Consider the following 27,403-nt stretch of genomic DNA (forward strand, 5'->3'; position numbering starts at 1 on the left):
TGAACATGTGTCTGTATTTCAGATGTCCCAAATTTAGTCTACTAAACTAGCTGTGTGTACAGGAGGTTGACATACTCTCAAATCAATTGCTAAATATACTTGCTTGGTGATGTTCTGAAAAGAAAAGGACACTATAGATCAAACACTCAAATGACACTGAAAGTGCAATCATTACAAGCTGCACTAGTGAGAACAACACATATATTCGAAATGGTAGCAAAAATTAAAAATTTGTCATTTCTGTAAATTAACTATTTCAGTCCAAAAACCAGACAGCCTCAGACCCTATCGCAAGGCAAATTCAGTACAAATTTAATACAAACAAACCCCCTACTTCAAAGAATATAAACCTATTTGAAATAAATCTAGAAAAAGACATATTATTACAAACTGGACAGAGTTACTGAAGCATTTCAAATTCCTTCTGTCAAGTTTCATATTTTTTTCCACATTCAAACCTGTCCTGGTGCTGTGCAATGAAGTTAATACACAAAGGTTTAAATATAGAGCAGTTACTAAATTTTTCATTGTTGCATAATGACTGTGTAATCTGGCTTAATAACGTATATAGGATAAAGTCAGAGAAGAATCTCTGCACCAAAAATTCACTTCTGGAGTCAAATGTTCTCCAGGTACATTGTGAACGAAAGTGGTCTGGGCTGAGCCCACAACTCTGGGTCAGAGACTCCTGCAGTGAACTAACAGTTGTGTTTTCTCCCTACAGAAAGGTGATTTTTATCTCCCTACAGACATGAAATTCAGCGTAAAATACAGAAGTGAGGTAACTGCAATTTTAAGATGCTTGTGTTTTTACAGGAAGACTCTTCACAGTTTTATTTATGAAATGCAAATACCTGCGTACAGAGCACACACAAGTTTTAGATAGAATCGGCAAACACAGAAGCTCAGGGTCCTTCGTGATATGCACTGGTCAGGATGAACACAGACAGCATTGTTATTTGTAACTTTATCATTATTTCAAAGTTTTTAAAAAATGCATACCAGTAGTTAAAACTTCCCCATTGCAACTTCAGGATTCACCTGCCACAAGGTGAAATCAGAGAGAGGAACTCCGCCTGCCTTCTGACTCCAACATCAACCCTTTCTTACTAGAGCTTGACACAGCAAGTCAAGACCTCTTAAGGGCTTCGGCTCTTTTTATTTTGTGCACAGTCACACTCTAGAGTGATGACAGAATTTTGCTGCAAATGGCTTTAATGGTACTGAAAATTAAATATGTTTTGAATATTCCTGGATATCATGGTCATACACATAACGTAGGTAATCACATAATTATATACCCCACTCTGCTTAGTAGAAGTTGGTACTCAAGCATCCTTGCCTCACTCCTCCTTAAGCTAACACTTTTCTTAAAGCAAGTGTCAGGAATGATATATTTACAGCTCCACAATACTTTTTATAAGCTACCAAAGATGATCCTGTACTAATTAAAACACATTTGTTTACAAAGACATTTAAAGAGATTATATATAAACTTCCATCTTAAGAAATCATAGAAATTCAATCATATAAAAGTGGTTCTATAAAAACCTATTTATTAATGGTCCAGACAGAATTTAGCATATCTTCAGCAAAATATTACATACCATGGAAGATAACAACCCTCCACCAAAATATAAAATCCTGTCTCTTCCATATTTATTTCAGTCAGAAACACTTGCAATACTTTCTACTCTACAAAGGATACCTCAAATACTTTTTTTATTCCAGAAGAGGCTCTAGCTTATACTCGAGCTGCACAATCTGTTTCAACTACACAACAAATTTGCTTTAGTGAAAAGGAAAGAAAACCTCTTAGTACTAAAGCACTGTACCATAGCAAGGCACCCAGCGTGCCGATTGCTACAAGATGTGTGAAATGCTTGCTTACAGCTGAGTGCCTCAGAGTGAAAATCAGAAAATTCAGTAGCACCCTTACAGCAGACCCCTTGGCTTTCTATTATCCAAGAAAAGATAAGCCAAACACCAGTGTTCTGCAATAGATGCCATTTTTTTTCCATGTTAAGAACAAAATCCTGAAGTTTGTGCTGCAGGTGAAGATTCATCCAAGGTTTGTTCCACACAGCATTTTTTGCCCATGTCTAACACTTCATAGAGGCCTCTGCAACTAAATTCAGCAGCAAAGCCTAGCAAAAAAAAAGCTGCGAGTGCCTAATTGCAGTGATTGTTAGTGAGTTAAATGCGGTAGCCCTACAATCAGTGCAACTGCCTGCTTTATTTGGTTTAGTATTAACTAGGAGTTTCATCCTCTAGATGCATTTTCAGTGTGCTCCATATTTTTGTGCATCTGTTTTCCTAAATTGAAACCAGCCAGATAGCTTTAGCAGCCAGGTGGCTGGTGGTCTTGGGGTACCTCTGAAGTATCTAAACACAAGACATCAACTGCCTACAAAGGCAATGGCTGCAAGCATATCTTACCATCGCTAGCTTTCAAAGAGCAAGTGCTGCTACAAACTTGGTCTTCTGCAAGTTTTCACATGAGTATTGCTCAGAAATGTCTGGTGCTGTTCCTAATGCTAAGGAAGACAGAAGAAAACCTCTGCCACCTATTATTCAGCTTATTATTTCAATGTTTTGTGCATTTTAGCACTCTGAAAAATACTTAAGTTCTCTATTTCACTACATAAAAATGTACACTGCAGCACTCACAGTGCATTTTATTTACTTTCACTTAGTGCCACTTCAGCCCACTTGCTAAGCCAAGACACCACACTTTAACTTTGCCTTTTTACCTTCCAAAAGTCGCAGCTTACTTACGTTTTAGAAAATATGCATTAAACTAGAACTTATTCCTACATCCTTCCACAAACATAAGTTAAGGGAAGTATTTGCAGTGCCACAAACGTATCCATTTTTGGCCAGCTAAGCCTCTTGGCAGCAGCATGCAGCTAGCTGGGATGCAAGCTGGGGACAGGTGAGTACTGGTCTGCGAGAGGGAAGCTGCTGACTCCCAAGCGAGGGGATGCCTGGCAGACCATGCTGCCCATGTTGTCCTCTTTCCCTCTCCCTCCTTTCCCCATCCCTCCAGTAGCTCTCTGCCGAGTGCAATGACAGCTGCCCATCCTAAATTACGAGCACTGGGCTACGTCGACATTTCTTCATCTCTCAAAATGCCTACAAGCCAACTTTCATGCTCCTTGTGCTCCATTTCCCACCAAGGGTGAGCTGTGGTGGCCCGAGTACTGCTGTAAGCCAGGGGCAGTAAGCTAGGATGGGCAAATGACAGCAACTCCCATAGCTTGCTTTGGGCTGGAATGACCCTGTAAAGCAACCTGGACAACACCAGTGTGAGACCCAACCGGAGCCTCAGAAGCTGGTGGCTGGTTAGATCACCCATGTGCTGTCCCTTCAGAAGAGTATCTGACAGCAGGAGCAGACAGACAGACTGATGAGGGTCCCAGAACCACATTTGACTTTGGCCAGCAGAAGAAATAAAAGCCCTGTGGCATAGTTAGTGCCTGTTGCCATATTGTTCCTCAACCTTCTCCCACTCAAGTTCTCCTCCTGCTGCAGGAGTGAGCAGGAGCTGTCAGAGAGGCATGCAAGGTGCAACACAGGCATCTCCCCCGCCGGTGCCACCCCACTGCACGCTCATCCATGTGCCTAAACTGCATGCAGACAAATGCAGCAAGATGACAAAACCAAAATGCAGCGGTCCATTTTGAACCAGGCCTTTTCCTTCACTGACTCCTGGCAGGCACTCAGAGGAGCACTTGTGCAAGGCAACACACAGGCAGGACCCTGGGACAGGTGGGACACCAGCAGCTCTGACTGGTATGAGTTTTAACTGCTGGGGAACCATAGCCTCAGGCTCCGCAGTATTAAGAGCTGCAGGACTGAAATCTGACCACCCTCATCTCCTCTCCTTGCTTTTTTCCAGGCTCCTCCCTGCAGCCAGGCTTGGTTCACAGCTTTCCCCAGGCTTCAGCCCCCTGTCTTAAGCTGCTCTTATTTGAAGAGCAGCCATGAAAGGTTTAATGGCCCTTCATTGTCTTGGGTCTCAGCGATAAGTAACAGCAACACGCAGAAATTTGAGATGTGCTTCACGGGAAATGTCAATAGGAATTTACAAGCTATACAGGGATTCCCAAAAGCATCACAAGCAAACATAAGGGCAGCTGGATACCATTTGTCTTTCCTGGATGGTGACCATCTCAAATTTACACGTATAGGACTCTCCATCCTTTGACCAGAGGCAATAAAATCTCTGACCTTGCAAGAATGTGAGGCAACAGAAATCAAACATTATTTGCCCTTGTGTGGATTTCTTTTCCTCTGCAAAAAAGGGAGATTCCAACCTATATTTAGCATTTCAGCCTTCAGGTTGTGCTCATCTATAAAAAGGAGTTTTCGGTATTTTAAACCTTCAATGTCAGACAAATATGAACAATTCTCACACCTATAGAAAAGGAATTTCTGTTTCAGGAGTCTCCCATTTTTAACCCTGTTATCTACTGATCATCTTTTAACATTTACCTCTCAAACGCTTTTAAGCAGGAGCAAAAGAGCTGTTATCACCCAGTTCCATGAACTCAGCATCACACAGTACCTACCTAATACAGGCAGATGAACAACAGTGCCTTGTGGGGAAACACACAAGTGATGGAAACACCAACGTACACACTTGAAAACAGAGTCCACAAAAAACTAATCAGCCATGCTTTTAATAAACTTATTTAATACTTCATTCATCCAGCCTTCCACCCATTTGTTTCACACATTAAAATGCATACATTGCAACTTAGTAGTCCTCCTAAATTAGACCTCTCAAATCCATCTGTCTTACTGGCACTCAAATTTCTTAGATTACGCTGCAGGGAGACTTAAGATTTTAAGTTTGTCTGGTACCTCGGAATAGTGATAGACCCAATGAGATAAGGAAAGTGCCACTGCAAGATCATGCCATTCTGGTATCAAGCAGTTTTAACTCCCACTTGAAATTACATGGAGGTACACATGTACTTACTTACACACACTCTTACTGAAACCCCAAGAGCGGACTAGGACTCGCCGCCGTTTCAATGAGCGCAGCGCTGCTTTGGTCCTCGCCGGTGGTGGAACACCGCAAAGCAAATTTGCACAGCAAATCCAAGCCCACGACATCGGTCTGTGGTTCTGCAATAGCTGTGTTTTCAGTTGCTACCTTTCACGGTACTCTTGTAAGTAATTTGTTGAGGATTGTAGAGCACAGGTTGAAGAGAACTGTGTTTATTTAAACAAGATGCGTAACAACAACGGGTTTGCACTGGGTTTACACGCAAAGGGAAACAGGATGATAACTATAATTTTCCACAAATTAACCGTTCACCAAATAGTGGTTGAAGAAGATACAGTCAGTGTCCCCCACAAGTGGCTCCGGGGAGTATATACGTTCCTCTCACGCGGTGCTTAAGGCACAAGGTGCAGCGTGGCTCTGCGCACACAAACGACACGTTTAGCCACTGACAACACCCCAGAGCAAGTCACTGCTTACAAATCAGCTCATGGCTTGAAACCGGCTTTAATTATCAGACTGTTTCCCCACATCAAAATGCTAAGCAAGAACATCGTGTCTCAGGACAGCTGCCAACAGGAAGGATCTTAAAAAAAAAAAAAAAAAAAAAAAAGGGAGGGGGTGACTACGCTTAGAGAAGCCTAGAGGAGTTGAGCTGTAGCACAGCACTATGTCAAGAGAGCACAGTACAAGGCCTAGCGAGCTTTTTCTGCCTAATTTTAAAACTCCCTATAGACCTACTTATTTTATACATATGTCAAATGAGGGGAGAAATGTGTTCAAGATTTATTATTTTTTACACCACTGTATGATGCCAAATTAAAGGAGAGGCAAGTCAAGCTGAATTATTTTAGCTAAATTAAAAACATGCATTGCCATCACACACTGAGTGCGAGGCCTTGGGATGGCAGACAGTCGGAATTAAGCAGCTTTTCCCTGCATCTAGTAAAACTAAGAGTGTGAGGCATTAATATCTGCAATACTGGATACCTGTGACCGTGATTTTGTTGTCTGCTTTACCTCTATATCCAAATGCCAAGTAAATACCAAGCGTCCAATTTAACTAGCCTGACAAACGCTAGTAGGGACTCCACATTCCCACATGCATGAGGCACCAAAAGAAACAACAGCAATTCCCACCACAGTTTTGAAAGCTAATCAGAGTTAGGGCAACTATATCTCCACTTCAGCACCTAAACGATCACTTTCTTGTTCTCAGAGGTAGGAAGTTGTGAGCTCTGACCGGGAAATTAAATATCAGAAAGGGATCTTCAGTCTTACTTCCGTTTTTGCTTTTGCTAATACTTCCTCAGCACCTGTACCTACCAAAGCTTCGTGGCCATCTTAGAGTGAGTAGCTAATGGTGGCGGCTTGAGCATGCACGAGAGAAGTTAACTGGCTTTTGGGGGAAAGGAGGTGCTCGGTGTTGCTGTCTTTTACTGCTCTAGATCCTTGAGATGTCCTCCAGTGAGACAGCTGGGGTGGCCTGGGACGACAGCAGGATGCCTGTTCCAGCTAACCAAAGGCTGGTTCAGGCCCCAAGTGAGAACACCAAAGGAAAAGAAGAAAAGAAATCACCCTGAAGTAATTAAGAATACACGTCCCCAAATGTCTTGCTGTACGTCTCCAACTCCATCATTGAAACTTGTAATTAGAGGTGGATAGAAAAGACAGTGAGGTGTATATATAAACAAATTTAGGGGAAGGATTAAATGCACTGACTGTAATTAAAGATGGTCTCTTCCAAGACTTACTTTCATATGAATTAAAAGCTCAGCAACACTTATGTAATATTTCCCCCCCAAACAACGACAAAGTCTGGCGTCACGGGACAGTGGAGTTGCAGATATCTGACAGTCCTGCCTCAAAGTTTAGATTTAGCTCGCCGCAGCACAGATAGTGCCTTGTTTATAATTTAATTTCCGTTCTATTTCCCTTTCTATTGAACAGTACAAAGCTGGTTGTCTCTGAGTCAGGCAGGGCGCAGTTGAGCAGAATCTGAAAATGATCCATTTTGGGACAATAAGGTATCGAACAGCTTTTCAAAACTTTTCCCTCTTTCCTTCTTCTTTCTTCCCCACAAAACTCAGCCCAGATTTCTTAAGTGCAGTGTCCTGAGCTTATCTGGCAATGGAAGGAAGAGCCAGAAGTTTGGACCCACTTGCCATGTGAGTATGTAAAGTCAGGCAGTGGGAACCAAGACACCTGACAGTCTATTTCAAATACCTGTTAGCACCTAAACCCAGTAACTGCTTCTAGCCAAACACACACAACAAGCTCCCAAATTTCCCTACCAGAAATTATTTGCTCCACCCATGCTCCTCATTTCAGCAGTCAACACAACAGCACTTACCAATCGGGATTAAGTCAGCTTTCTTGGGAGAATTACAGGGTTTGCTACCTTTATGTTTTGTAAATACCAGCTAATGGGGTATGTAAGACACAGTCTGTCTGTGCAGCCAGTATTTGCAAACACTGATGGTACTCCCAACTTCAACAGGAGCTGCTGAGTTCTGGCAGCAATTACATGCCAGGCAGGCCCCTTGTTTAGCACCTTGTATCTTCATTTAGTTCCCTAAATTGAAACATCAATGAAAGAAAAGCAGATAAATTTGTTAGGCATTATCCCAAGGTGGCAGTTGGGAGGAGAGGACTCGCAAGTAGTTCTCCAGTCTTTTAAAGATGTTTTACCACATTCAGATGTAGTCTTTGTTCCCCAAATCTTCTGCTTTCTTGCTATAAGGTAGAATCTAATACAGGCTTTCTTAATGTAGGGCATGTAGCCTGTAACTAGAGCTATTAGTTTTCAAGTTAGAAGCACTGCAACAGATGACCTCATGTACATACATCTAAGCCCACACCTCTTCAGTATCAGCTACGCCAATCTCCATGCACTACATAATTAGTTACGCTAATTTGTATAGCAAAAAAATTGCTTAACATAAACTAGAATTAAACAATAATATTAGCCACTTGACATCCTTTGACAAGTCCCGTCACTCTGCTCTATTCTAGCAGGATGTGTACATAGCTCGGTATACGCGTTCAGTTTCCATGTCAAAACACAGCACTCTGTGTGAAGTCCCAGAACAATCCTCTCCTTCCAAAAATAGGAGGCGGGGGGAAAGGAATATCTTATCCATACTTGTGACTTGCACAGTCCTTCAGGACATGAAAAGTCAGTTTTAACTGGATCACATGCGTGGGGGTTTTGTTCGTTTGGTTTTCAGAAAAGGCCCAAATTAAACTCTTGGGAAGAAACAGCATTATGCTTTTTCACATTTAGGATCTGCTGGCTAAATGTTCATACTCAGTAGTTTCTGAAACCTTAACTGCATCCTCTGTAGCTGCCTGGCTGTAATGTGGGGTTCAGCTTGCAGGCAGGCACGCGCAGCTCCTACTGAAATCCCCTGAGCAACGCGCAGAATTGGGCCCACAGCTTGCCACATGCGAAACCACCATGTGTACTGAGGGGAACAAACCAGATTAAAAATTAATTGATCTGTGAAGGAATTCTGTGTAGTAAATCTAAGCACAAGTGTCTGCTGATAGTACACATTGTTCCATCTAGAAAGAGACATTTTAAGTTTGGGACCAGGCCATCGTATATCCAGTTCTTTAAACGGGGTAAGCAGCCCATGGAAAGGAGCGCTGAAAACAGCTAGAGATGTCAGTATGAAGGCAGGGAGAGGAAGGGATAAGACAAGCAACCCACAGAATATCACCACCTCCTCCAGCCTAGGCTGATCCCTTAGTGTACCACTTCTGCATACCCAGTTTTCATCTGTGGGCTTCCACAGACTTGACTGGTTGGGATTCAGCCAACGATTCCCATTGCGTTACATAAGACTCATTTCAGAGGCCAGCTTCTTAAAGTCCATTAGCTGCCTAAATACTTTAAAAAAAAATAAAATCAAGTTCCAGCTCACTTGCCCAGATGTAGCTAAGCAAGCTTAAAAGGAAAACATTTTTTTTTTTCTAATACCAAAGTCAACAGATCTTTTTTTTCCTCCAATCAAGACAGCAGTTACCATCAGGCATCTCTTACCCTATTTGCAGGGAATCGGCACCTCGTTGTTGTCTATATGGTCCTGAAAGTATCTGAAAGTACCTGGAAGTCTGGCCCGCCTATCTCCATTTTATACAAGACCAGTGCACTCTTTCTACAACGGCGGATAAAAACTGGCCAGGTCAATTAGCAGATGTTGAGAACATAAACCACCTTTCACATAGTCCATTAGGGGCCAACGCACAATGGACTTATGTTTGGAGAGAGGGATGAACAAATCCAAGTGGAAAAAAATGCATGCACTTGGTTTCTCACCCGTCTGCTTTCTGCTGGCTGTTTGGCTGGCCAGGAAGCAGGAGAAAGACCCAGACCCAAGACTGCACTTAGGCCCTGCAGTCCAAAGCTAACTTCAGTGGGAAAAAGGACATTACAATTTAGTCAAGACTGTATTTTAGTCCATTTTGCATCGCTGAATAAAAGCTTTGTCCAAAGCACGAGGATGTGTGCATCTCTGATATCTGGAGTATAACTTCTTGAGCAGATTAATTTCCAAATTTCACCTACTCTAATATACCCCTCCTTTCCAAACCACCAGTCTAGGTGGGAAACCACTGTTGTTGGGAGCGCATAATCAGATTCATGCTGCTGTGCACACTGAAAAGACAGCAGTTCAGTGCACAGGCATTTATAGTAGCTATTGCAGCATGTAGCACAGGACAAGCCACAGGTCCGGACACTTGCTGACTGCCTGGAGGTGGGGAAAAGGTGAGGAAAGAATAGCATTTCAGAGCAAAACTTGAAACCTTCTAATTTCTTTAATTCCATGGATTCATCAGACTCAAACATGGGACATTTCAACAAAAGCACAGGATTAAATTTTCAGTTCTGTGGGTCCAGTTTTTGCTAAAGAAGCTCCGCAAAAGAACTTATTGCAGCAATTTGAGACAAATGCCACCATACCCTTTGCCCCTCTGTTGGAAACCCAAGGTTAAATGACAGGTGAAAGGGGGTTTGAGCTGAGACTCAGCCTTGCACTGGCTGATGCAACCCCATTCACCTGAGCACTACAGCTGGCACCCCTAGAGAGGAAGTCCTAGCTGGGGTCGGGGCGGGGGGGGGGAGCCAATGCCTAAACCACGGCACCACGGCAGCTGTCTTCTCACAAAGGCAAGTCAAACTCTTTAGGCATTACCTTGCTAAAGCAGCGCAAAGGTATGTTTACTGCGATTCACTTGAATTGCAAAAAACACTTCACACCAACCAGATGGTGTAAAAAGTTCCTTATTTGACAAGAAAAACAGAAGAAACAGATGTAATACAGAGGTTAAGTTCTGTTAGTAAGATGAGGTGGCTCCCATCAGTAACATAGCAGCCACATTATCTGGAAGGTTTATGTATAACCTGGACACGTCCTAGAAATGGCAGCAGTCTTTACAGACCCATTACAACAATGAGATCTGTACCAGGTCATTAAGACCCATCCAGTGCAGCACTCTCCAGGCAACAGCGGCTAAAACTGGATGCTTAGGAGAAATAGTAAACTGACAAAGAAGTGAACTGTACTATTCTGTACTGTAAATCAATACCGTCACTCAAAGAAGTGATCCAACCCTCTCCCTGTGCTGGCACTAGGGTGTGCCTGTGACGCTGGGCTGGGTCAGGAAAATGAACTGGCTGAAGAAGCCTTCCCCTCCCTCCTGTGCCACAGGAAGCAGGACCCAGCAGCAGCAGCGTGACACTGCGCTGGGGTAAACCCGTGATGGAAGCACAGCAGGGAGACACATACTGGGTGATCCTTCCCTGGAAGTACTCTGTCTCCAGCGGCCATTAGGGATTTCCTCAGCTGGTGGCTGCACCAGAGCCATTCAACATGATGGATCAATGCAGTTATATCTTTATGCTGCAAAACAGTACTAACTGCAATGGTAATTTGCAATTTTGAAAAGGCAGCCCATAATAAAAATAAACTTTTTGGTATGCTATCATTTCAATGACCTTTCAGTTCTGTTTCAAACCTTCCAAGTTTATCAGCAACTGGCAATTACATGCTTTTCATTAACCCTGCAATTTGGTAATATGAAGAACCACAGAGAGAATTTCAAGACATCCATCTATGCACTCTCTCAGCTTATATAAACTTTAAACTCCTAGTAACTCTGGTGGGTGAAATTAATGTAACTGTGCTCCTGGCATCTGCACTTCTTTCATGAGAAAACTGACTACCTATTAGAACTTAATTCCAGAGGCACCCACTCTATTTACTTTATCAGCTAACGTACATCATAATGCTCCCATCAAAATACATACTTTTCATCACAAACTACATTTATGTACAGGTATCTACTTCATACACATGATGATGCAATGTAACAACCTTTGCTTGGCAAGATTTTAGATTTAAGGACTACACAAAGCACTATCTAAAACTCAACACTGGATTACCTTCTGCATGCACTGGAACACTTTCCTTCCCCCCGATCAGCACTGTAAACAATGTAGGCTCATTTGGGAAGAAGAAAAGGTTTGTTTTCTTCTACTAAAAGGTTTTACAAGTCATGTCTAATGTATTCCTCATCCTGGTCTTGCACTTCCAAAAATTCCTGTCTGTCCCACTCAGCTGATCCAGGCCATCTCCACAGCAGTCTCAGCTCTCTGCAAGACAAACTAGCAAGCCCTGTACAAGAAAGAACCACTCCCTGTCCCATGCAACACTAGTGACTGAGCTAAACACTTGTGCACTTCTTCTCAGAGCAGCTTCCACAGGAAACCAGGGAGATGCCCCCAGAGCACACCCCTCCCAACAGCAATGCTGGGTTTTTACCTCCGCCCGGCTCAGCTCGCCAGCTTTTGTCAAACCTACGCCTAGGGACCTGGGACGGGATCTGCTGATTCCTCCGAGCATCTCAGATGCTGCATTGCTGAGCACTGCTGTGCTCAAGATCACTGGTCCATCCTGCCTAAAGGCATTAATCAGCTCCCTCTTCTAATTATACTCCCACTGTGTGCCAGGTGTTTACTGTTCTGTGGGATGCAGGTGGGACGATTTTTACTGCTGCTGATCTGCCCCTTCCCTCCTTCTTGACTAGAAAAAACATCAAAAAACCCCCACAGAGAATAATGCAAATGTTTGACAGACACGGGAGATAACTGTCCATCTATATCAAGCCGTACCATGGTCACCCAGCAAAGGCACTCATTCAGCTCACACAAGTGCCAGCTTGGGGACAGCAACACGTGGCCTGCTGATTTCGAGGCACGCTTTTATTAATTTCTTCATTAATTCTTAAAAGCTGTTCTTTAAAATCATTCAGTTTCACAGGCTATTTTCAAAGACCTGGCCATAGAAATGACAAGATCTTGAACTCCTCCTGCAGCAGAGCTCCTCACAGCCAGGCAGGAGTGAAATGACTGTCACTGAAGGAGCCCTGATGGGTCGGTCCCAGTATCCCTCGTCAGGGCTCCATCTGCTTCCCACAAAAAAAGGATGGACCACGGCAGGGAGGTGTCACTTCCTCCCACAGTCCTGCACAAGTGGGGAGACAAGTCCACACGTGAATGGCAGAGGGCAGAGGACTCACTGCCTTTACAGAGCAGTGTGAAGATCCCAGTGCAAAGTCATGATTACCAATGTACTTGCTATTTACATTGCTCTGTGAAAGCCGACTGATATAATGCTCTGGCTGGAAACAAAACCAAAAAATATATACATGAATATACATGTATATATGTCATTAGGAACTAGTTATATCCGAGTACCATTCTGATTGACTTGTCTCTAACTATTAAAATATCTTCTGAACCTCATCTCTCCTTAGGATAGAAGATTTCCTGCCTTCTTATTTTTTGTTTAGGGGGTTTCCTGCTTCATGGCTCTGAGACGCAAACTTTAATCACACAGGACCAAAACAGGACTGCCATTAGAGGGATGAGTCCTTACAGAGTTTCACTATAATGAACACACACTGACGTTCTGAGCAGGGTATTCCAGGGAAACTTAAAGCAGAGAAAAAGCAATTTTATGTATGAATTGCTACCGTAATTGTAGTCTGAATTCTATCACATAATGAGAGTTTTTGTTGGAGCCATGTCTCTGCTATCTCTGAGCATCCCCTCAAGAGGGCACAAAAGGAGACCTAGCAGTAAAAAATGCAAATTAAAATAGTGGTGCCAAATGACCGAGTCCACACACACAGAGATCAACCACTGCCATTCCCACTGACATCAAAACCAGAGATAAAACCTCTAATGTGCAAAACCTGTGCAGCACCTCTAACAGCACCGTGTACCAGTACATGACTACCATGGCTTTCTGGTTAGCGGCAGCTCTGGCTGCCCTCATAGAGGACAGAAAGGCCTTGTAAATGAGGAAGCAATTTCCCTGCCCTCCAGTGCTCCATCCAGCCCACAGACACCACGTGAGGGCCTGGGCAAGGAGGAGGATATGAGCAGTCATCTCCTCTCTTCCTCCTTGACGGGTCCTGTGAGATAACCAAGTGTGCCTCAGCCAGAAGCATCATGGCTGTGGTGAGTCAAAGGCGCTGGTCCCGGAAAGGATACACCTCCAAAACCAACATCAGTGCTTCACAGCTGGCAGGGCTGCACCAGGGGAAGAGGAGAAGCTCTGCTGCAAGGACCAGCTGCTACACGGACACACTATGGCTGTGCATCTTCCATTAAACCTTGCAAGACGCTCAATGGATTTTAATGCAATTTTACTAAAACAGAGTGAAAAACAGTACAATTGGTAGTATCAGCTCATACACCCACAGTGCTGGAGGAGTGGGTTGGTAAAAAAAAAATTACAAGAGTTCTTTGCACCAATACGTGACATAACTACAATTGTACACACCTCATCTGCTTTTGTGAACGCCTGTTTGCACACACAAGGATCTTGCACTAGTTTGCAGGTTCTCACCAGGAATAATAAAATCTGGCTTCAAATATAGTGTAACTGTAGGAGGTACAGCAAGCAGCAGCAGTTACAAATAGTAGTTGTATAATCACAAGACATACCTTGCAGTTTACCGATTTTGACCTTGAGATGGCAGAGAAAGAAAAGGTAGCAAGGCAAATACTATATGGTCCAGCTACTACAAAGATACAACACAGAAGTGAAAGTGAGAACAGAGATGGAACAATTAATAGAACCTTCTTCTGGCCCTGCATCTGCTGCAGATGCTGCTGTGCCTCATTTACTGTACTGCTTAAACATGTTAAGGCAGAGCAGGGGGAAGAAGAGGCAACTCCATGCTCAGGTTAGAAAAAAGACTGGGGAAAAAAAAAAAGGAATATGCAGTTTAGATTATGACAAGTCAGTTACGATGGAGCAGGGGAAAAGGAAAAAATGGAACAGAGTATCTGAAAAGAGGATGGAAAAAAAAATGAGAGTGAGAAAGTGAGAAAGATGCACAGTTGGGGCTAAAGATCATTTTTAATTTTTTTAAAGAAGTGTGACCAAAGGACAGAATTTTGCGTGAAGCTATTTTCCTGAAGACTCTGTCAGCAGCACTTCTGCCAGCTGATTTCACCGCCTTAGCCAATGTACTGCGTTCTACAGCCCAGGCCTGCCTTTTTGAGCTCGAGCCTTCCCCAGTTCCTCTCATCTCTAGGATGACCACGTGGCTATTAGGCAGGGCTATACTTTACTCATATTACAATTAAACTACAGGAAAGCTTGTAGGCATGCAAGGGAAGTGATGGTCTAGCTGCTACATAACTGCAGCCGCAGAACAACACACAAAAAAAACCCCCAGTGAGTTCAATCTTCTTGTGCCATCAACCACATTTCATGTATTTACAAGCATGCAAATAAGTTTAAGTCATATTCACACATACATCCCTCGCTTGCTTTGGATGCATGAAACCCGAAAGACCACAGGCTACACGAAAAAGAATAAAAAGCTACCCGAGAGAGAGTTTGTCCTGCTGCTGAACAATAAGTGAAAGGCAGCGATCCTGCAGTGAGGGTGCCATGGTGCTGCTCAGCCCAGGAACCGAAAGCCGGTGCGAAGACAGGCACCTATTGCACTCAGCAGCTCTCTGTGCACCTTCACAGCAGCGTACCCCGGGGAGACTTCCTACAGCTAAAAAGCCCATCTGCAAACAAACTCTGACAAGATACAATAGACTGTAAACACTGCCTCCAAAACTGTGCAAACATCAGTTCTCTAAAAATCGGGTCTTCAGGGTCTAATGAATGTCCTTGGTAAGCAAGTACAGCTTTTCACAGCTCTGGCTGCACAGAACCAGGGCTGCAGCTCAGGAGTTGCTGATTTCTAGCTCACACATAGCTCTCTGGACAGGACACGTACCAGCAAGGAAGCAGACGGAGGGGAAAAAACGTATCTGTAGGTACTTACATGCAAGATGAAAATTAACTGCACTTTAGGCATACTTTAAAAAAAACATAGAATAACCCTGTGTGACATATTGTTCCCCAAAAATCATCCACCTTAATCACAAAATACTTTGATTGTACCTAAAGCATTTAACACCTCTAGCAAACGGTTGCTGCAGATTCTTTATTAGTAACACTATGGTTAACCAGTTACAGCATTAATCGGTCCAAAGGTAATTATCAGCAGTGTTTCAAAAACAGCATACCAAACAACAGGAAAAAAACTAAATAATATTATACCTATTAGATTTTAGTTGATTAAAAAAAAACAACTTAAACTATTCAGTCCAGAATCAAAACAATTTCAACATAATATTCCTCAGTAAGCATGGTAATTCTAATGTCAGCCATACATCTTTTAATTTGCTTTTTTCTCAAGACTTACCTATGTTTTTCTAGTTCGTTGTGTGATGACCTATCAAAAAAAAGAAAAGAAACATTAGAGAAAAGGATAAATACCAAGATTTAGAATATTTAAAAGCCAACACCTGCATAAGTTGCAAAAGAGCTCTCTAAAACATATATTTATATGGATTATGAAACAGCTTTGCCATTAAATTGGTTCACTTTTACATCCCTTAGATACTTCAAGGTATCAACTTAATTTCCATGAGTAAACTGTGGGTTTAGGGAGGAATTATAATAAATTTGCATTTATTATTGTTCAATAGATTCAGAGACAGAATTGGACATAAAAAAACTGAGCAGGTTAGTAATAAAAACAGCCCACAAGATTTTTATCTGTGAAGAAAAATTATGAGGGGGCAGAAAGTATTAGAAGATCTAAATGGTAACAGGTAAGAGTAAAAAGCACCCAAAAAGCCAGCTTTCCAGCCCACAGAGAAGCAGAAAGAAAAAGCAGCAGCTAACCACTGCTGTTGCTGTTGACATCTTAATAGCAAAAAAAGAGAAATCCTTCTGAGTCTACAAACAGAGGAAAAAAAAAAAAGAAAATATCACAGTCCCTGAACTGACCACATCAGTGTGCTATTCTCTTCCAATCTACTAAGATTTTGGGGTTTTTTTCCCCCCAACCGATGCCTCAGTTTTTCTGCTATTAGAAGGCAGCCCTAACTTCTTGGAGGATTTTTTTTAATTGATTCAGCTGGAAATATTGATTTTATTTATTTATACAGCTGAGATGAAAAACATTCCTAAAATGAAGTTGTCACCACTTCAAAATCAGCAACTTCCCGGACCTTTACTTTTGTCCAGCTAAAAACATTTCCAGTACTTAAGGATCAAAAGATACAAAGGCGGTGGCAGGTTTTATGGCTGGCAGATTACGTCAAAGCAGCTCTCCTACAACGTGCTGTAACCCCTGCCTGCATCTGGGCATGACATGCTGACCGAGACAGCTTTGTGGAGGTGTAAGCGCACAGTGCATCAAGTGAGCAGAGACATCCCAGGGGGACAAATTCTTCCTGCACAAACGCACGACCTGCCCAGTAGCATCTCTCTGGCCACAGAGAAGGGTAAAGAAAGCAAAGCTCATGCAACAAAATAACCAAGGAACAAATCCACAAGCAATTTATTTGAGCCTGATGATGAATTAAGCGATCTGCCCCTCTGCAGGTAGAAGAAAACTCCAATGCGTACAAGGCTCAGCACTGATGTTAATTAATCCACTTTCACTGGAAAGCATCCCAGTATTGTTACCAAGACATTGGCTATCTCAACCATTACCTGGTATCTGTTTCTGAAGAGCCTATGAATTTAATTATTTTTAACTTGTTGCAAGCCACAATCAGGTAACGTATGCGTTCCTATCGTGCCATGGAAGTGCTCCTGACCGATGCAGCAACACTGAAAGTCTTTTACACATACTCTGTGCTACATTAATAGGTGAAGATGGGCTGGGTTTGCTGTGATTTACTGCCTTTGCCATTTGACCATAATAAGGGAATACTGTTTTTATTTTCTACTCCTACACACACAGAGATAGCTTAAACCTTTTCTGCATGAAAAGTGACAAACACTATGCCAAATCCGCCAACGTTTATGAAAACACAGAGAAAATGTAAGTTCAGGAGGAACCATTCTCCCCAAACACCCACAACAGGCCTGTCAAAGGCACAAAGACACTGTTCACGGGGGACTCTGGAGAGAGGACATACAGGCTGGCCTAGATTCAGCCCTATGGCATGACCTCCCTGACATTTTTGGCAATTATACACCAGATGAACACTATCACTGTAACGAGCCAATTCCAACCTGCCTGCTGTAGTGGAGCTCACAACCATCTCCGGTGAGCGTGCATGGTGACCCTGCACCAGCAGGAGAACCACTGCCCAAGAAATTCAGCCTGCACAAGAGTAATTTGCTGGGTTAAGAGAGGATGCAATGAGCACCTGGAAGTCCTGCATGCAGCACGCCTACAAGGCACCTCTGGCTCATGAAGGGTGACCCTAGTGTTCACCTGGGATACGTCCTGCCAGATCAGCTTTGAGAAGGGCATAGCTGCCTGTCCCGGTTATGCCACCTACCAGAGTGGCAGCGAATGTGTGCCACTTTGCACAGCTCTTTGGGATGCAGAAGCCTAACTGATGTGTGCAAACAGGGCACCACCATTTCAGAAGGTGCAGGGAAGCTGACTGATGCCTCAACTATCAGGCCCTACGCAGGAACCAAAACTGAGAATTTTGACATTTACCAGACAGTTACTCCATCTACAGAACAGGTTAAATACCCTATTATAAGCATGATGGTTTGGGTTTTTGTTGGGTTTGTTTTCAGAAGAGATGAACCTCTCTCTAAATATTCTCTCTCCTTCACTGTCTATAGAGCAGTATATTGCAAAAATATCCAGCTCTTTCTGTTCTTCATGCAACTTGAAGTGAGGGGAAAAACTTTAAGACCTGGTCTGCGCATAAACCAGTACCCCAAACACTATTTCAAAACAGACTCTTTAACTACTTCAGTAAAAGATAAGTTGTACACCAGGGCTAAGAAGATATATGTGTATATATATATTTCTACAAAAGGGACAGAGGTATGACTGTGGTTCTCAGACAAATGGTCTGTGCAGCCCTTCAAAAGCAGCTGCAAGAGAAGGAAGATTTTGCTGTTTAGCTTAAGTTCACTATATTGGGTTCCATATCTCCAGGTAAAACCTGCGGGAGTTGGGGGTAGCAGCGATGAAGGAAAGGTGTCAATAAAAGGTTCAGATAAAAATAAAACAGAAAAGCCAACAATAAAAAAAATCATCAGCAAAATCAGAGATTCAGGAGGAGATCAGCAATGCTGCTGCTGAGACAGCCCTAATATTCCTCTAGCAAATGCTGAGCACTTCACCAGCTATGAAGTAGCAGTTAAATTTTCTTTGTGAATAAATTGTCAAATAAGATTTGAAAGAAGGAGGAGCCAAGTAAATGCAAGTTGGTTTGCAAGATGCTGTGCCCCTTCCAACAGCATGTCCCTAGAGCTGTCCCATTCCACCACCCTCGCGCCCCTAAACAAGATTTCTAGGTATTGGATTTGAGCATTTGGTTGATGCGACATTCAACAGACACATCTAAACAATTAGGACAGGTGGTAATTGAGATGATAAGACTAACACAGAAAAGACAAGTCCCCTCCTAAAGTCCACTTTCTACCAGTTTACGAGTGAGCCAGCAGGAACTGCCCACATGCGTACTGGGCTGTGATTTCACTGTATGGACAGTGCGCTGCCCATCTCATTATTAAGACAGCTTCCCCTACTCCTCCATCCATTTGCCCCACCAGACGGTGCATCTTGTCAGAAGGAAACCAGCACAGCTCCTAACAAAAGTGGGGACGTATCAGCAACACGGCTGAAATTTCTTCCCCAATGCTAATGGGAGCCAGGTCCAGGCTGCGAGTCACAAATACGCTACCAGTTGCAAACACATTTTAAAGCGCTATAGGGAGCAAAGCAGGCTAAGTAACGAAGTCCTTAAAGCAGGGGAGAGTGCCTTGCCTACGCCAGGACTTTCTGGTGCAGGCAGGGTGTAGCACAACCCATGTGCAGGGGACATAACTCCACCTAAAGTCGCACAGCACTTGGAGGGCCATGTGTGAACTATGTTGCCTGCACTTCACCTTTTGTCCAGGCCAAAAGAGCAAGAACAAAGCAAGAAGTTTTACAAGGTGCTACACGTTAAGTGTCTGCATCCAATTCCCACTCCCAAGTGCGCCAGTCCGTAAGATCACGCAGCTCGTACACCCGCAGTCTTGTCTGATGTATGCTACGCAGCTTTTTGCTGGGAAGATCCTGATTCAAATCCAGGGAATTCCCTGTCCACACACATAACCTGCCATGGGATGCACCTGAAAATACTACAGCCCACCACTTGAATCACCAGAGATGAGGAGCGGTGCAATGCTAAACCTGAGCATAACCACGCATCCTGCCCAGTATTCACTGCTCCTGGGTTGTTGTTTGTTTTCCATTTGTGTTAAACTGGATGCATCACTTACAGCCTGTCGAAGAAACAGCCTGTATGGAATTAATCCAGTAGAAATGACTATTGCATTCTCCTCATAGCAAAATTTAACCAGCCCTGCAGATTCAGCTGGGATCTGGGAACCAGGCATACTGGCACAGCCTGGATGCAGAGCTCTGGCTCCAGTACGTCATTCAAGTTTGTGCTGCCACATGTTTGCAGTGGTGAGGTCCGAACACGCTTCTAATACGGTGACAATTTGTTTTCCTCAATTGCGTGAACACTGCAGTTCCTCAGGGGTCACAGACCAGTTGGTGAGATCTTTTTTATTGGGAGTAAAATGCATGAATTTTAAAAACAACCGCAGTGATATCAATTGCTGTCCCTCTGCCACCAGTTTTAGGAAAGCAAACCCAGAGGGATCTACCACATTCAGAAAGCCAGGCAAAAAAATGAGAGGAGCCGCGTCTGCACAGTCTGGTTTGTAGTGTTTTATTCTCTGCCTCCCACAAAAAAAAAAAAAAAGGAAAAATAAAATAAAAATCAGGCTCTGATCCCTAAGCTGCTTTGTGTGGGCACAGAATAACATCTGCAGAGAGCAAGGGGCTCGCTCTGCAGGCCACAGGTTGACCCTCACTATGAGCCAACATTAACAGAGGAATTCTGACATTAAGCTCTGTTTTTATTTGAAACACCAAATGCAGCTTTCATCTTTTTCTAGATATAACCCTTCGCCAGCACACAGCACAAAGTACAAGTCTATTTATATAACACATGAGCAAAAATATTAATTAAGAGATACAGAAGATATATTTATAAACCAGCATTTATTTTGCTCCCCCTCCTTCAGTAAACCAGCTCCAGGCCAAACACACTGCACCACCAACGTCCAATTCCTTTCTCTGCAAGTAAATTTAACTGTGACCTCAGTAGACTGGCATCTAACACTAAGATTTTAGTTTTCATTTTACCTTATTTCTGACCATTTCATGGCAAAGCGGCTGCCCGAGCTCCCCCGTGCACGGGCAGACATGCACCTCACACCCACACACAGCTCAAGCAGCCCGCACTTGGTGGGTGTCATTACAGCCAGGGCACAGGACAGCCCAGGTATCTTCAGGCTAACGTGGTTTTCTGTGAAAGCACATCACCTCGTGAGCAAACATCACCAAATTTCAGATTTGCGTCGTATCCCTCCTCGGCACATCGCACGCATATTACCTATCCAATTCCTTGGATCAAATGGCAAGCTTGGGGGGACTTTTGAATATTTGTCATTAACATTTCCAAGGCCCAGCCGCACTGAATGCAGCTGTTTGTTTTATGCCTTTAATTCCAGCTACACATTAACAAGAATTACTAGAGTGTATGGCACAGCTTTAGGAACTACAGCCACTGCTCTGTGGTCAAGTACCTGATTAGTGTAACAAGATGTGACTTAGGTTTACCTCCCTGCAAAAGACAATCTTGTGCCTTTCTCCAATTTCCTGTCCTCTTTGCAAAACAAGAATTGTTTCATTTGCCAGAGGATTTTGGTCAAAACTACTGGAGGGGAACAAGTCTGAATCTCAGCTGAGGACACGGTACAAATGGCAAACCGGAAAGAGAGAAAACAAAGCAGTTTGGTTTGTGTGACATGGGAAAGGGCACATCATAGGAAACCGAGTGAGAAGAAAACACATAAAATCCAGTAAATTTAATGTAGAAGTGAAAAAGAAATGGCTAAAAATCGTGTCTGATTGCTACCAATAACCCCGAGAATATTGTTCAGCAACAAACTGTTAATGACCACTTCCAGTTTTGATCCAAAGCTATCAGTGGACAAAGCAAAAATGTTAAATTCCTGTGGTGGACAGAAGGCTTACAGATTTCAGTTAATTAAATGCTATTCTGCTGGTATTTTTCCCTGCATGAATCCAAACCCTTCAAAATTACTTCTCAATCACAGTCAAGAGGCCGGCAGGCTTTTAGCCCAGACCTGAGCATCCTGTCCAAAGGGCAGGCAGCCTTCCTCCCCTTCTTCTCCTGCAGGTCTGGGCCTCGCCAGCCTTTGGCGAAGGGATGGAGATCTTGAGATACGATTTCTTACATGAACATCACCACCACCTCGGCAGAGGAAGGAGGCGTCCATCAGCGCCCTCGCAGCTGTAATCTATCCCCACCCGGTCCCCCAGTCCGCAGTGGCTGGTGGGCGCACCTGTACTACCCGGGGTATGCTCTGCCCCTGCCACAGGCAGGCAACATGGGGGAGAAAATAGAGAACAAAGAACAAGGGTACAGCACACCAGGCTTCCTCACATCTGACAGCTTTTCTCCTCCTCCCCTCTTTTCTGATTTTCTAAGAATGAAGAGGAAGATGTTTTTCATGCTTTTATATATGTATAGCTCATAAAGCGTGAAAAAAATGCTCCAAACATATATATAGATATAAAAGCTCATTTTTTAATCTGATCAGATGCTGCAAGCAGCAGGATACAAAAATAGATGATGAAAACAACAACAAAGCCCCTGCAGTTTTGAAATGTGCAGTTATCTGCTCCTTTCCTACTCCTCCAACCTTAAGTACATATTTTTAGATGTAAGAAAAACAATGCAATAATAAGGCATAAATTTCAGACATGACTGGAATCATGCCTGCCTACATCTGATGCTCCAAAGCCACTGCGTCTTGAAACTGGTTCGAGAGGAACAATATGGACAAACACTTTGTCCGGTGGTTCACACCACCCACGACCACTCCAGATCCTCTGAACTTTGGCCAGTCGTCTCCCTCTGTTAATCTTTGAGTTACTTAGGAAGATTTAACTGTATTATCAAAAATTCAGACTTTAGTCTGGGGCTCAGACCCTATAGCCTATAAGCTCCACAAAACAATAGACCAGTGATGCTAGTGTACTTCATGCATTTCAGACTGGATGTTCAAACATAAGGATAATTAATTTCTCCCCCTTGAACCTATGCTTGCAGGCAGAATTGAGCAGTGATTGCTAGCCGTGGGGACAGAGTCAGTAGGTACAACGCAGAGGTGCCCACACGGCCCTGCTGCTGCACCTCTGTCCCTGAAGTAGCAGGGTGCTGCATTAAAGCAATGTGCCTCTGTTTCCCATGCCAGCAAGCAAACCCAGTGTCCGTGCTGAACCAGGAAAACCACCATCCTGGTGGTGGCCATGCTTGAAACTGATTCTCGACAAGCGTTATCCTGTCCCATAAGACGAATGTCTCGTCCCTAATCTAATCGCTGCAGCTAGAAGAAAAGAAAGTGTAAGTAAACGTATACACTGCGTATACAATGCAGGATGGCATTTTTGAAGGTTGCCACTGCTACGGAGTGAGAATCAGAGCAGAAGACTGAACAGGTAAATGTAAATCTACAAGCAGAAGAAAAGCAGGAAGGTAACTGCAAGCAGATGTGTATGCCTTAGCTTTAATAATGCTAGCAAATCTGTAATCAGAAATCTTTTAATTCTGCTGTATTTGATAGATTACAAATCCTCTCCTAAAAACTCCTGAAAGCAGCTTACAGTTCAGACAAATAACTATTTTGCAGCAGATGACAAGAGACCTAAGAACGGAAACGATGAAATAATAGCTCTGTAAGTAACAAGATTTCTTGAATGCAAGACACAGAAAAGAAGAAACGCGTACAATTCAATGAGCAGTTTACAGCTGGAAATCCTACGAGACCTGATTAGCTTAACTACGAATTTTTTTTTAAAGGCAGCAAGCATACTTTACAAGAAAATAATTAAAAATTTTCAGGAGCAAAGTGTCTCAGGAAACAAGACACACCTCCCACTCCTGATGACTTTCTTTTTTAAAATGAACTGACGTCTTCTCTGTGCTCCAAGACAAGACAAAGAATTCAACTGAAACAAAAAAATGTAGGAGTACTGCAATTAATACCCCCTGAAATGGTTGCCTTGGTTGGAGCAGGGGCATAGGGGAACAATTTGCTCCCCCTCAGTTATCTTTAAGACACTCTCGTCCACGATAGGCACGAGCAGGGCGCTCACCAGCTCATGTTTTTCTCAGGGAGGCAGCTCATCAGCTTTTGATTTCAGTTTGCACCTCCGGTGCCCCACGAGCAGCCGCTGGCCCTCTGCCCCGCGCCTCCCCAAGTGCCAGCAGACCCAGCTGCCCGCTGCCGTGCAGGATGCCCGCTGGAGGAGCGAGAGCGGAGTGGGCCCGCTGAGACTCACTGCTCGTTTGGAAAACAAGTCACGTGCAAGCCGAGTTCATTTTAGGCTATTCTACAGGAGCCACCATCCAGCACAACCGTACAGAGCGGAGCCTGCGCTGGGGAGAGCATTGCCACTCAGGGGCAAAGCGGGCCCAACTGGGCACAGTCCTCAGTCCTCTCTGGAGCAGCCCTGGAAGAGCAAAACAGAGCAGGCACAGCACAGGACTGGAGGAGCTCCCAGGCAGGGGCCGGCACTGTCCCTGTAAGACAGCCTCCTGCACGTACACAGCCGCTGCCCCAGCAGCAAACAAAGCTGCAGAGAGCCTGCGCACAGCAGCCCTCTCCGCTCGTGCCATCGCAGCACAGGTAGTGGCTGCGGCGAAAACAACAAAACCACCACTACCACGAGAAAAAGGTGGACGTAATCATGATAAATAACGACCAAGTCACGCACTTTGACAGATCTGCATGCGGCAAGCAGGCTGGCAGTGCAGCAGAAGCCCCGGAGAGGTCAAGTCCACTCCGGCACCTTCTTGCTTAATACCTACAGGAGAAGTTCAAGCGCACGGGTGGGTCTCCCCCCACCGCCCCGCACATGCTGCCCCTCCGAGAGCCCTGTGCCGCGCTGCAACCGGAGGCTGCATCTGCTCTGGCTGCGATGGGGGGAGGCGGCCGGTTCGCTGCCTGTGGTTTATAAATAAATGCCGGGGTGGGGGGGAGGAAATTAGTGCCATGCAAAGAGAAGTCTGAGTGGCGATTACGGTGTTAAGATCTGCAGTAAAAGCCGCTGTCGGTGAGCGTGGAGCAGAAGGAACGATGAGGGCGGATGGTTTAGAAGTGCAGTGAGTACTAAGGAGATGGTGTACGCGTGGCAGTGTTTATATGAGAGATCAAAACAGAGCCAAGCCCATCCAGGGAAAAAATGGCGACTACCGGGATGGGGAAAACTAATACACCGGATTAGTTATTATTTTTAATAAATGTATGCACTGCACATAAGCTAGACACATTGGAAAAGCTGCCGATTCATTCTGAAAAAGCGGTACGTCTATTACCTGTTATTCTGGGATTTTCTGGCCATGGTGCCTGCCTTTGTTTTCTTTCTGGAATAGTCACTATCGAAGGGTAACACTGATGCATAGCCATGTTCTGCTTCTAGGGACAAAGTCAGCATTAGTGGCAATATATTTTTTCCATGCATTTTTTTCCTCCTTTGCAGGAACGCTAGGGTAAAGAACAGAATTTTTTCCGGTTGATTTGTTTGGATTTTATTCTGGCATCTCTTAAAGAAGCGAGACAAAAAATATAACAACTCGGTAAACAAAAAAAAAAAGGTGCCGAAATTAGGAGGATTATTTGAGTGCACATTAAAAAACGAGGCGGATCATGCAAACCCTTGTCACGCTGCGCTGAGGGGGGGAGGGGAGCACTGCCATACAATTAACGACTGCCACACACAGAGAAGTGTGAGGTATCCTGAGCGCTGCAACACACACACCATCCCCATCCAGAGCTTGACAAAAAAATAACCGATTTTTTTTTTTTTTTTAAAAAAAGCAAAGAGAAGAGCACTGTTCTCCCCCAGCGCGGTGCCTCTGGCGAAGCCCGGGTCAGTCCCGCGGCGCCCGGGCAGGTGAGGGAGCGGGGCTGGTCCCCCGGCCCAGGCCGCCCGCCGCCGCCACACAACAAAGGCCGAGAGCGGCTGGGAGCGCCTGCGGGTGACTGACTGACTGCCCGCCTGCGCCCAGTACCTCGGTCTCTTCTCTCCAAGTACTCGGCCGCTTCCAGGAGAATTAACAGAGAGTTCAATTCCATGGCTGCCTGTGCCGAGCCGAGCTGAGCCGAACAGAGCCGAGCTGAGCCGAACAGAGCCGAGCCCCGAGCCCCCCGTCGCCCCGCGTCGCGCACCGCGCCGAGTTCACGCGCGGGGGACTTCCAAGCCCCCGGTTATAAGGCACCTCTCTCAACCTACATTTGACACACAGGCGACGGGCAGCCAGCGCCGCCAATAGAAAATCACGCTTCAGCTGGAGGGCGGGATGCAGGGAGGCAGCCGGGCCAACCGGCGGCCAGAGCACCCGCCCCTTTTCCTCTGGCTGGGGCAGGGAATGTTGACAGATCCCCATCTCCCCCTCCGATTGGCTGGCCACTATAGTAACAATTTAGAAGCCGAAGCTTAGCAACAGCACGTGGTGGCCCGGCCCCCGCCGCTCGCTGACTGGCCAACTTCTTGCATGTTAAGCAGGTACAGGCCGCCGATTGGTGCGCGGGGCGCCATGCAAATGAGGGCAGAGAAGGGGCCAATAAGGTGGGAGACGCGTGCCGTGCGGCAGGAGGCGGGGAGGCACGAAGGGGGAGCCAATGGGCGAAGGGAGGCGCGGCGTTGCTGTGAGGAAGAGGCAGGCAGAGGGGCAGGGCTCCACCCGCGCCGCCCACCCTCCCACGCCGCCGCGCGCTACACGCTCGCCGGGCTGAGCAGCGCATCGGCTGATGCCCGAGCGGCTACTAACGTTAACGGCAAACCTACCGCCGGGAACGCGGGGCGCTGACCTGGGAAAAAGGGGGGGGGAGGGGGCTGGAGGAGCCCGGGTGCCCCCGCACGCCGCCGCCCTAGGCGGCAGGGCCGGAGCCAGGCCTAGGGAGCGCCGACTTCTGTGGAGGAAACCCGCTGCCGCCATAACCGCGCCTGCTCGGCACGGCTGCAGACGCCCGCCCCGGGCTGTGCTGGGCTCCGGCACGGCTTGGCGCATCCCCGGGCGCACGGCGCCGCAGCCCCCTCACCCTCATTACCGGTCCCGGCTCAGACCCTTACCCCTGCGGCCTCCCCCCGCTGGGCACGGGCGCTCGCAGCGGCTCCCTGCCGGGGAAGGCCACCCGGGGCTGCCCACCCCCGCGGCAACGCTTTGCCAACGTTCCCCGGGCCGCCGCGGCCAGGCGAGCGGCGCTGAGGGAAGGCGAAGCCCCGCCCCTCTTGGGCGGGCTGCGCATGCGCGCGGGGGCAGCTGACCCGGGCCGGGGGTGTGGGGGGGGCGCGGATCCGCTTCACTGGCGAGGAAACGTGTGGAGGGGAAGTGTCTTCTGCGGGGCAGCGCGGCTTCGCGGATCGTTTGTGCAATCGCCGCGCCGCCCTCTCGGGAAGGGACCTCGGGCCTTGCCAGCCGCTGGGCCTCTGCCTCGTGCGCCTGTTCCCTCAATGTCCGGCGGTTTTCACACAAAAATTATTTTTCCCTGTAAATACGAGCGCTCTGGTCCCTCCAGGCCATGGGTAGGGAAGCGGGGCTCGGGATCCGTGGTAGTCCTAGAGACCCCTGCAAGGAAGGCGAGGAAAGCGGGGCAGCAGACTATGAGGAGACACCTCCTCGTGACAGTGCCCAGGGAGCTTGGCAGGCGTTGAGGC

At 45.6% G+C, this 27,403-nt stretch overlaps 1 protein-coding gene across 3 annotated transcripts in view; it reads right to left on the reverse strand.

Moving 5' to 3' along the window:
- The window catches only part of MXD4 (MAX dimerization protein 4), a 38,757-nt gene extending 12,769 nt beyond the window's left edge, over positions 1-25,988 (reverse strand). The window contains exons 1-3 of one of the 3 annotated variants that reach the window (XM_054825096.1): positions 25,758-25,988; positions 25,062-25,161; positions 15,806-15,835 (exon numbers count right to left, since the gene is read on the reverse strand). In XM_054825096.1, the coding sequence (XP_054681071.1) occupies positions 15,806-15,835; positions 25,062-25,161; positions 25,758-25,821 (194 nt within the window). In that variant the 5' untranslated portion in view covers positions 25,822-25,988. Of the gene's footprint in view, positions 1-15,805; positions 15,836-25,061; positions 25,231-25,757 lie in introns of all 3 variants that reach the window. The other 2 variants (XM_054825095.1, XM_054825097.1) reach the window with 2 other exon arrangements.
- Between the last annotated feature and the right edge of the window lie 1,415 nt (positions 25,989-27,403).

The sequence above is a fragment of the Grus americana genome, chromosome 4, assembly GCF_028858705.1.
Source record: "Grus americana isolate bGruAme1 chromosome 4, bGruAme1.mat, whole genome shotgun sequence".
In the NCBI taxonomy this organism is placed as follows: Eukaryota; Metazoa; Chordata; class Aves; order Gruiformes; family Gruidae; genus Grus; species Grus americana.